An 11059-nucleotide genomic window follows, 5' to 3' on the forward strand; every position below is an offset into this window, starting at 1 on the left:
TTTCTAAATATAAGAATTATGTATAAACAATAAAAAAAAAATCACACAATAAACAATTGAAATTTGGTTAAAAAGACAGAAAAACACAAAAATTAATATTTTTATCTAATCAAATACATTAGCATAAATATAAAAATAATATTAAACTAAAATTATTAAAATATATATTAACTCGTACAAAGTGCGAGCCCACACCTAGTTTATAAGTAGATGAATAAGAAAGTAGATTCTATTTCTCATGAATTATTATTAAGGAATTTCATCTTATTCTACATTTGTATTTTTATTTAATAGTAAATATTTATTTACATATTACCGGTTTAAATTACTTTAAAATCTCTAAATTATTAAAAATAATATATTTTTTATATTTGTATAATTTACACCTTTAGAGTTATATGGCGATTAAAGGTATCAATGATTTGTGTTGGGAAACTTTCAATTGTTTGAATTTTGAGTGACCCTTTAAATCTTTTATAAGTATTACAATTAAACTTCATCACCATCACCATTACCACTAGATAGTTTCTATTTTTTTAACTTCTTAATATTTTATTTTTGTGGTATAATAATAACATAGTAGTTTAATCATAGGTCAACTAAAAGCATGTCCAGCCTTGCAATCCCGATTAGAAGCCTTGATATCTTATAACCGACTCTGCTTGCCACATGTCAATGTGACGCAACCAACGTAGACGATTAATGGTGTTTTGTTGATCAATGGTTGCCTCCAAACCTTAAAGAGCGTAAACGTACTCAAATTCTTAACCACAAGTTCTACATTCGTCGGAGAAGCGACGCGTTGGACAAAAAACTATTATCTGTTTGTGTTTGTGTTTTTTTTTTGATCAACCTCTGTAGTGTTTATTTATCTCATCTTGTGGATGTACATGTCGGTGGTCGAAAGAAGCGTAAACAAATGAATAATAGATATTCTCATCAATGCGAAGTCTATGCGTGCGGCGTTGACCTTCGTTACCAAGAAGGGTTGTTTCGTAACTTATCTTATCGCGTGACCAACTACGCGCCGTCTCGATTGATCGTAGACGGCATTCATTGCACCGGCAGAAGAAAACAAATGATTAATTTTTCCAGTAAATTCGTTTTAATTAGCTAATCTGTTAATTCGATTTTCACAATTTCTTTGTTTGTTTATTAAGCTTCTCCTGTGAATCTCTCTCCCTGAGCTCGCTTTACGAACAAGACGACGACAAGCATCATATGATTCCTCATCACTGGCAAATTTTCTCCCGAGTTTTCAAAAGGTTAATAGATTCACTTTGTTTTTTCTTGTTCGTTATTTTGCATGTTGGATCTGTCTCGCGAAGAAATACATCTGATGCTGAATAAGTATATGCTATGTGCTGAATCTGAGTTGGATTCACATGATCTTGTTGGTTTGATTGTTAATTTGCTAGTTAGTGTACTCTTTGTTGAGATCGATGATGTTGTTTGTTCCCTTTAGTATGCCTTCTAATAGCGTTGTGCTTCCAGATTCAGATCTTGAAGGAGAATCTTAACCGTGAATCGAGCAATAAATAGTGTGTGGAAGATTGCAATCGAAATCATTTTTGCTTGGACAGAAGAATGTTGATAGTGTGACTTATCACCTATAAGCTCTCTCTTTCGGGAAAGGCCATGGCTTTGGGATCTCCTAAGGTTTCTATATTCGGTGCTGCTTTTCCTGCGAAGGTGTCCACCATTGCAATTGCTATTGGGGGATTAGCATCCTTCTTTGTTTTCGGATTGTTGCTTCGTCTTTCGTACCCTATTGGTTCATCAGTGAGTGGTGTGTTTTATGGGAATGCGACTCCTGAACTAGTTGAAGTCCCTTTGTCCTTGAGCAACCATACCGTGGAAGGCCTTTACACGGGTAGTGACGTTAGTGTTTCAGATCAAAATCTGACTTCTAACTCTAGCTTGGGCTCACCTGATGCTGTTGCTAGTGATAAGAAACCTTTGGTGGATGGGAAAGAGGAGGCGGATGAGAAGAAGATTGATGTTGGATCAGGTGAAGGTGACACCAATGTTTCCAAGGCTGGAGACACTCCAAGTGTAGTATCATCTTCTCCACATGATGACTCTAAAACCGCTTCAGCAGAACCAGGTACGGGTCTTTTAAAGACGCTAGTTTCCATAATTTGGAACATATTGATTTGTCGTAGCTTAGTTTTGTAAACCAAAGAGTAAACTACTATGGGAATGTTGTAAATTGAGTTGTGCACTTTTATGACCAATCGCTTAGTTTTCAGATAAGTTTTGAAGAAAAGAGGTCTACTGTATCTAACCTTAGGATTGAATGTAGAAGATTAGAGTGGTTTTGAGTTGGTGATAGAGCATTTAGTGAGGGCTGGGCTTGTAAAAATGTATTGGCATACTGTATATTGTTTTAGGACGTTGGTTGGGCATTTGCTTGAGACTTCTCTCTGGTTTGGTGAATTGGTATGAGAAAAGCAGTTTCGTAGCTTTGTTCATGTCAGTTTCATTTCTATCAAGTTTACTTGATAGTTATTAGACTTCAGTTATTTGCTTCTCTGGATCCTCCATGTTTTCTAATCCTGTTATTTGAATTTGTTGCTCACTCCACCTTTGATTATTGCTTGTAGAGTGTGATTTGTATCAAGGTAGCTGGTTTTATGATCCGGAGGGACCTGTGTACACGAACAATTCATGCCCCGTCATAACGCAGATGCAGAACTGCCAGGGAAATGGACGATCTGACAAGGGATACGAGAACTGGAGATGGAAACCATCTCAGTGTGACCTTCCTCGGTTTGATGCCAAGAAATTTCTAGAGCTAATGAGAGGCAAGACATTAGCCTTTATAGGTGATTCAGTAGCTCGTAACCAAATGGAATCCATGTTGTGCCTTCTTTGGCAGGCAAGTAATTCTTCTTCAATAGTCAATTGATGATGAAAACCTGTATAAAGGTTGATTGTAACGTAGATTGCTTTTTACAGGTTGAAACGCCGGTCAATCGTGGGAGCCGGAAGATGCAGAGATGGTTGTTTAAGTCATCATCAGTAATGATTGCTCGTATATGGTCATCTTGGCTCGTCCATCAGTTCAACGAAAAATTCGATTATGCTCCCGAAGGTGTCACCAAACTAAAGCTGGACCTTCCTGATGAGCGCATAATAGAAGCTCTTCCCAAATTCGACGTGATTGTCTTCTCTTCAGGGCACTGGTTTGCAAAGCAGTCTGTCTACATACTCAATGACGAGATCGTAGGAGGCCAGTTATGGTGGCCGGACAAATCAAAACCCATGAAAGTCAACAACGTGGAAGCATTCGGAATATCAGTTGAAACAATCCTAAAGTCCGTGGCTACACACCCTAACTACACGGGTTTGACCATAGTGAGAACATGGTCGCCTGATCACTACGAGGGTGGGGCTTGGAACACAGGAGGCTCGTGCACCGGGAAAGAAGAACCCATCCTTCCAGGGAAGCTGGTGAAAAACGGGTTCACGGAGGTAATGCATGAGAAGCAAGCCACAGGGTTTAACCAAGCTGTGGAGGGAGTTTCGGAGAGCTCAAAGGTTAAGTTAAAGCTGATGGATATTACAGAGGCATTTGGGTATCGACATGATGGCCATCCTGGTCCGTACAGGAGTCCGGATCCAAACAAGATCACTAAAAGGGGACCTGATGGACGGCCTCCGCCTCAGGACTGCTTGCACTGGTGCATGCCGGGACCGGTTGATACGTGGAATGAAATGGTGTTGGAGCTCATAAGGAGAGACGTGGAAGGCAGGAAAAGGAATAGCTGATGAGTTACATATACTATTATTATGATTCTTGATCGTTGATAAACCAAACATAAACTCTCACTTCACTTGTAGAGTTTTGTCAACCACGGTGAGGTAGAATTAGGATTGTTTTGGATCGTATTTCTTCCACGTTCGCTTGTTTCTTTGAGATTGAAAGCTATTTTGTTTTTCTCTTTTTGTTTCATTTTACATTTTGCTATTTCGGAGGTACATTAAGGGATAAAATCGAATCTTAAATAAGTATGTGCTTAAAATGAAAATAATGAATAGATTTGGGATTTTTGTGAAAAATACAACTCGCTGAGTAGTAATCGGCTAATCGCTCACCCAAGGGCGCTTGCTTGGGTTTGTTAGAGTGAAAATGGCTTCTTGTGACACAACCATCGGGCCACTGCTTCATTGCCAAGCACGGTGCTTAACATCAGCCAGCACGGTCTTTAGCGTCCCAACAGTGAGGATGAGGTTTTACTTCTATCCTTTTGTTTCTTAGATATAAAAACAGAAACTTTATATTCGGTTGTGTAATGCTTATGTGTTTGGTAGAATGAACAGCATATTGTTTAGCTTCTCATGACCTTTATTTCTGCTATTCAAAAGTGTACTTATGAAAAATCGTTTCGGATTATATGTGTTAACTAACGTTTGTTATCTATGTAGCACAGGGACGTCTATTTAGGTGCCGTACCGGTACCGGAAACGTTTCGGGGACGGGTACTTCACGGGGACAGCACTGGTACGGCTTGGGGACGGTTAGAGAACATAGCTATGAGTAAGACTAGTTTTCACGGGACATAATGCTTGTGCAATTGTTTTTTAACTGTCACTGTTATCTTGCTTCTAATTTTAGTTGGCAAAATAGACATATTATAGTAAATTATATCTAATTATGTTAGATTCACTATATAAATTTATTTTTTTATAAATATTTTATATTTTTTACTAGTATATATTTGCCGTACCCATACCCATAATTTTTAAATTTTCTCGTTTCTCGTCCCCGTTTCCGTCCCCGTTTCTGTCCCCGTATCCGTCCCGGTGCATCATAGTTTGTTATCCTTGCTGGTGTTGGTTTTCATTTCAGGTACTACTGCAGCTGCTAAGCTCCTGAGAGGGAATGGAGTCACACTTTTTAAGGTGCGAGATGAGACAATTAACCTGCTAGGGAAATCAGACATGTACTTTTTCAGCCCGGAGCATCCTCCTCTTACTGAACCGGCTGGAAAGGCCATTGACTGGGCCGTTGATGAAAAGAAGAAATCTGGTGTTGCATAAACACCACTCTCTTAATATTTCTCAATCCCTTGTGTTTGTTTCCCATACGTCATAGCCAACTGAAACTGTACAGGTATGGATGGGGAACTAATCACTGTTTACTTTCTCTTGGGGATTTGGTCCTCCTAGAGATAAGAGTGTGGTTTACACATTAGTTGTTGGTTTACTGATAACCGGTGGTTTGTACCGGATATATTATTAGTCTTTATATAGTGATTGTACATCAACTTTACTCTTTAACAGAAACTAGATTTTGATCCGCGCTTTAAAAGCGCGGGGTTAATTCTCTTTTAAAACTATAAAAAAATTTTAGTTATATTATTTTTTAATTATAAAATTATGTGTTTTTATATATGAATACCATATACATTTAAAATTTATTAATTTTTTATGTTATAATCATAGATATTAGATATCTTATAAAAATTATATTTATATTTATGAAATTGTTTTTAAAGAAGTTATTATTTTAGAAAAATATTATAATAATTTTAATTTATTCTAAAGTATTATATTTATATACTAAAGATATTTTCTCATTATATATTTTAATATTATTGTTTCACATTTTATTTTTAATGATAATATTTTATTTAATTATTTAGATGCATATATATGTTCCAATTATATAAAAACACTACTATATAAGTTGAAAAAATGAAAGATATTTTTTCTTTGCAGATTTTAACTTTTAATGATCATTCATTTATTTATTTACTTAGATGCATATATTTGTTCCAAACATATAAAACTTAACTATAGAAATTGTAAAAAAGGAAAGTTTATGATTTGTTATTTCTCAGAATTAGGAAAATACACTACAAAAACACATTATTAATTTGTATCTCATAAATAAATTATATTAGTTTAATTTAATTTATTTATTATCCGCAAAATTAAATATACTTCATATGATTAGAAGTATCTAATTATTCAAAAAAAAAATTGCTATGGATATGATAAAGTTTTACCGAAAATAAATGCTAATAGTAAATTAGCATTTATGGTTTTGTTTTGGTTTGTAAAGAAAATTTACTTGTTACCATAAATATAAAATATCTCCATTATTTTGTAAATATGATGAAAATTTAAGGGCATAATCCTAAAATTTTAAAATAGTATCCTGCTTTAATAGTATAGATAATATTCATTTTTATATCTTGAGTTCATCTCCTTCTTCCTCACGAGAGTGTGATCTCTCATCGTTTCTGTTCAGCATCAATTCATCTAATATGGTATCAGAGCCAATCTCATCTTGGTTCTTCTGCTTCGATTCATCGGGATTCAAGCTTCTTTTGCTTTGATTCAGCTTTGTTTCATCTTGCTTTCATTTTTTGGTGGTGATGAACTTTTTGTAGAATCTTCATTCCGCTCCATCTTCTTCCTTCCGCTTGCTTCGTTTCACTGGATCGTTCATCATCTTGTTATCATCTCAATCGCTCATCCCGTTTCGGGCGCGTTACATTCTGATTGTGTTCGTCTCTTTGCGACCGTGTTGATCGTGTTTGTTTACGGCTTTGTTCCGCTTTATCCCGTCATTGTCAGAGTTGATAATTTGTTATGGAACGGAGGTTATCTCAGATTGATCTTCTTTCGATCAATGTTGATCGTGTTTCCACCGGCGGAGTTCGTTGCAGAGTTGATTGTGCGGTGGAGTTCGTTTGCGTTGGATTTTTGTGGCTTTGTTCCGCTTGTTTTCGCTCTTGTGCGATTCCGATCAGAGTTGATCGTGTATTCTTTCGATCAGTGTTGATCGTATTTGCGGCTTCGTTCCTCTTGATTCGCCTTTGTGCGACTTATTCCGATCAGAGTTGATATGTGGTTATTGTTCAGCTTTCTTTTTGGATCAGAGTTGATCCGTGGTTATTGTTCAGCTTTCTTTTTGGATCAGAGTTGATCCGTTCTTGAGCTGGATTCTGTTGAAGTTACATTGTTTCTTTTGGATCAGAGTTTTATCCGTCAACGGATCTGTTTTTTCAAGGTGATTCACCATCATCATCTCCTATCGTCTTTGATATCATCTAAAACTGGCTTCAAAACTGCTTATACTTCAAAACTAGTTCAAGCTTGTTCTTTGGCTAAATCATCCATATCCACTTTACTTAGTGAAGATAACTCCAAGTTCAAGTGTGAATTCAGTTATGGTTATCTTCCAAGACCACCAGAAAGTCACCCGACGATTATTCAGGTCTGAAAATCTCCTTTACCTCCTTGATTGATCTACGGAACCAAGCCTTTAAGTTACAAAGCTAGAGATATAGGTTGTGATCACTTCTTTCATGGTTATTTTGTTGTCATATGGAGAATTTTGGAAGATAGAGGTTCTCACAGAAAGGGGGAGCTTTGGTTAGGGCATTTTAGGCAAAATCATACTTGTGGTGATGATGTCCATGGCTTAGATCTCACTGCAATATTTGTGATATATGTGACTGATCTTCCTACGGTATGTCACGTTGTTGTGAGAGTTCCGCAGTCCAGCTCTCATGTTGCATCACACATAAGACAATTGAAAAATGATGTTCATACCCCTGCAATGGTTCAGCATTTACACATCCTATTACGTTTGATCTCTCCTGATAAGCAACAAGGTATTGCAACATTTGTCTTTTGGCCAAGATATATTTGTTTCGGATCTTCAGTCTTCTTGATTTGTGAAGCTGGTATGCTTAATGTTGCTGCGGAAACGTTACGCCATGTCACTCTTCTATTACTCTTCAGCTGTTGCCGGGTCAGCACCTCATCACCTATTAGAGAAGTTTGTATCTGCAACAAATTCAGTTTACTGAAGCGGCTTTGTGATCATGTTCTGCATCCACTATGTTCTTTTGCTTGTGTGTTATTGATGCATATGACAGTGTTCAAGCTACTTCTTGGTCAAGTTCGTTTGCTTGTGTGTTACTGATTCAACTTCGTTTCATCTTGTTTTCGTTTCTTGGTGGTGATGAGCATTTCGTAGAATCTTCATTCCGCTCCATCTTCTTCCATCTGCTTGCTTCGTTTCACTGGATCGTTCATCATCTTGTTATCATCTCAATCGCTCATCCCGTTTCGATCGCATTTCATTCTGATTGTGTTCATCTCTTTGTGATCGTATTGATAGTGTTTGTTTGCGGCTTTGTTCCGCTTGTCTCGTCATTGTCAGAGTTGACAATTTCTTCTGGATCAGAGGTTATCTCAGATTGATCTTCTTTCGATCAGTGTTGATCGTTTTCCCACCGACAGAGTTCGTTGCAGAGTTGATTGTGCGGTGGAGTTCGTTTGCGTTGGAGTTTTGCGGCTTTGTTCCGCTTGTTTTCGCCTTTGTGCGATTCCGATCAGAGTTGATCGTGTATTCTTTTGATCAGAGTTGATCGTGTATTCTTTCGATCAGTTTTGATCGTATTTGCGGTTTCGTTCCTCTTGATTCGCTTTTGTGCGACTTATTCCGATCAGAGTTGATCTATGGTTATTGTTCAGCTTTCTTTTTGGATCACAGTTGATCCTTTCTTGAGCTGGATTCTGTTGAAGTTACATTGTTTCTTCTGGATCAGAGTCTGATCCGTCATCGGATCTGTTTCTTCAAGGTGATTCACCATCATCATCTCCTATCGTCTTTGATATCATCATCATCATCTTCGTTTGATTCAATAGCTTCTGCGTATACTTCAAAATGGTTCAAGCTTGTTCTTTGGCTAAATCATCCATATCCACTTTATTAAGTGAAGATAACTCCAAGATCAAGTGTGAATTCAGTTATGGTTATCTTCCAAGACCACCAGAAAGTCACCTCGACGATTATTCAGGTCTTAAAATGATGTAGCGGAAGCTTTATAGGATAGAACTAGAGATCCGTTGATTCTGAAAATACCCGGAAAACTAGAATAATACAATGATCTTATTTAATTTAAGAATGCCTAAGATCAATATCTTCTTGAATTCGTTGAGAACACCTATGTTCTAGCCGTAAACAAGGAATAAAGAAAAATCTCTTAACTTATATTAATCAAATCATAAACTCCATAAATTGAATATAAATTTCCTAAACGGCTATATATAAAAAAGCCATAAAACCCTAAAAACATTAAAGATAATTATCTAAATAATTAATAAAACAAATAATAAGATATTTGAAAATATTTCAAATACTTATCTACATCAGAAAATCTCCTTCACCTCCTTGATTGATCTACGAAACCAAGCCTTAAGGTATAAAGCTAGAGATATAGGCTATGATCACTTCTTTCATGGTGATTTTGTTGTCATATGGATAATTTTGGAAGATAGAGGTTCTCACAGAAAAGGGGAACTTTGGTTATAGCATTTTAGGCAGCATCATAATTGTGGTGATGATATCCATGACTTAGATCTCACTGCAATATTTGTGATATATGTGACTGATCTTCCTGCGGTATATCACGTTGCTGTGAGAGTTCTACAGTCCAGCTCTCATGCTGCATCACACATGAGATAATTGAAAAAGGATGTTCATACCCCTGTAATGGTTTGGCATTTACACATCCTATTATGTTTGATCTCTCCTGATAAGCAACAAGGTGTTGCAACGTTTGTCTTTTGGCCAAGATATATTTGTTTCGGATCTTCAGTCTTCTTGATTTGTGAAGCTAGTCTGCTTATTGTTGTTGCGGAAACGTTATGCCATGTCACTCTTCTATTACTCTTCAGATGTTTCCGGGTCAGCACCTCATCACTTATTAGAGAAGTTTGTATCTGCAACAAGTTCAGTTTACTGAAGCGGCTTTGTGATCATGTTCTGCATCCACTATGTTCTTTTGATCGTGTGTTACTGATGCATATGACAGTGTTCAAGCTACTTCTTGGTCAAGTTCTTATGGCTATCGTTAGCACATCATATCCACAGTTCGTCATCCTCTATTGCTGCAAGCTGTTGTTTCAGAAGCTACTGAAATTTGAGAAAATGTCTTATGTTATCTACTTGGGACAGTCATATACATTCTGATTTAAGGCAATGGAATGTTGTTATTTTTGATGTGTCATATGGATTACTGCTGAGACAGAATCCTATCTACCTCCACGTATGATGCTTCTTCACATACTTGTTTCTAATGTGGAATGATGTTAGGAGTTTTCAAGGCTTCTAAGACAAATGTTGTAGTATCAATGATTGTCGAACCAGTTCTGAGAGATATCAAAGCACCGAGAATGCAAGTAATCACTTAATCTAAGTGCAGCCAATGGTTTTTAAAAGAGTTTTTAAACTATAACTAACTAAAAGGAATAACTAAATGATACTTTCTTAACTATGGGAAAAGAGAACTCATGGATATAGGGATTAGACCTCGGGTGATCAAGTTTCGAATTAAGGATGGCAAACGATCAATCAAACTATCAACCTTAAGCTTGAACACAATCCTAAACAGACTCTATGTCTAGATGAATGTTCATTTACTAACACAATTGATGTTTGAATAATATGAAAGCAATCATAACTAGCAAGTCCAATGGCTATCCTAGCACCTCTAACAACAAATGTCTTTGGCAAAGTATGCTAAAAGCTTAGAAGAGTATGTAGAGAAACACAGAAAATAGATATAAGAACACAGAATTTCAATAACAAAACTGATCAATTGATTCAAGAGATGACTTTCCAAAGGTTTTTGGTGGTTTTTCTTCAGAACCAAAGATGATATGCCTCATGGTGGCTTACATAGTATTAAAACATAGGTTTAGAAAATAAAAACGTGCATAATGAAATGACCCTTGAGAAATCATAAGTTCGAGCAGAAATATGACGCGCAGCGACCTCCGCTTGTCGCTCCGACAAGTCGCTCCATGCTTCGGGAGCGACCTCGCTGTGTCGCTGCGAGAGGGCGCTCCGGACTCGTTCTCGCATCTCCGAGTGATGAAAACGCGAGCGACCTCCGCTCGTTGCTCCGACAAGTCACTCCATGCTTCGGGAGCGACCTCGCTGTGTCGCTGCGAGAGGTCGCTCCGGACTCATTCTCGCGTCTCCGGGTGATCAAAACGCGAGCTACTCTTCCCTGTCGCTCCGTGA

The 11059-nt window shown here is 37.2% G+C and overlaps 2 protein-coding genes across 2 annotated transcripts in view; both read left to right on the plus strand.

Moving 5' to 3' along the window:
• Positions 1-936: 936 nt before the first annotated feature.
• LOC106314315 (protein trichome birefringence-like 18) lies at positions 937-4014 on the plus strand. Its single transcript, XM_013752211.1, has 4 exons — positions 937-1265; positions 1495-2107; positions 2607-2881; positions 2962-4014. Exons 2-4 carry the CDS (start codon positions 1639-1641, stop codon positions 3772-3774), a joined length of 1557 nt encoding a protein of 518 aa, XP_013607665.1. The 5' UTR covers positions 937-1265; positions 1495-1638; the 3' UTR covers positions 3775-4014.
• Positions 4015-4761: 747 nt separating this feature from the next.
• The window catches only part of LOC106331747 (clp protease-related protein At4g12060, chloroplastic-like), a gene marked incomplete at its 5' end in the record, with an annotated part of 22519 nt that continues 16221 nt past the window's right edge, over positions 4762-11059 (plus strand). The window contains 2 exons of the mRNA XM_013770155.1: positions 4762-5035; positions 5120-5165. Of these exons, the coding sequence (XP_013625609.1) occupies positions 4762-5035; positions 5120-5165 (320 nt within the window). The remainder of the gene's footprint in view (positions 5036-5119; positions 5166-11059) is intronic.

The sequence above is a fragment of the Brassica oleracea genome, chromosome C1 (assembly GCF_000695525.1).
Source record: "Brassica oleracea var. oleracea cultivar TO1000 chromosome C1, BOL, whole genome shotgun sequence".
Taxonomy (NCBI): domain Eukaryota; kingdom Viridiplantae; phylum Streptophyta; class Magnoliopsida; order Brassicales; family Brassicaceae; genus Brassica; species Brassica oleracea.

Excerpts from the sequence above, each read along its gene's own strand:
- LOC106314315 (XM_013752211.1), top strand. The coding sequence starts at position 1,639 with ATGGCTTTGGGATCTCCTAAGGTTTCTATATTCGGTGCTGCTTTTCCT. Across the intron at positions 2,108-2,606 it reads AACCGCTTCAGCAGAACCAG|AGTGTGATTTGTATCAAGGT; the intron begins GTACGGGTCTTT and ends TATTGCTTGTAG. Across the intron at positions 2,882-2,961 it reads TGTTGTGCCTTCTTTGGCAG|GTTGAAACGCCGGTCAATCG; the intron begins GCAAGTAATTCT and ends TGCTTTTTACAG.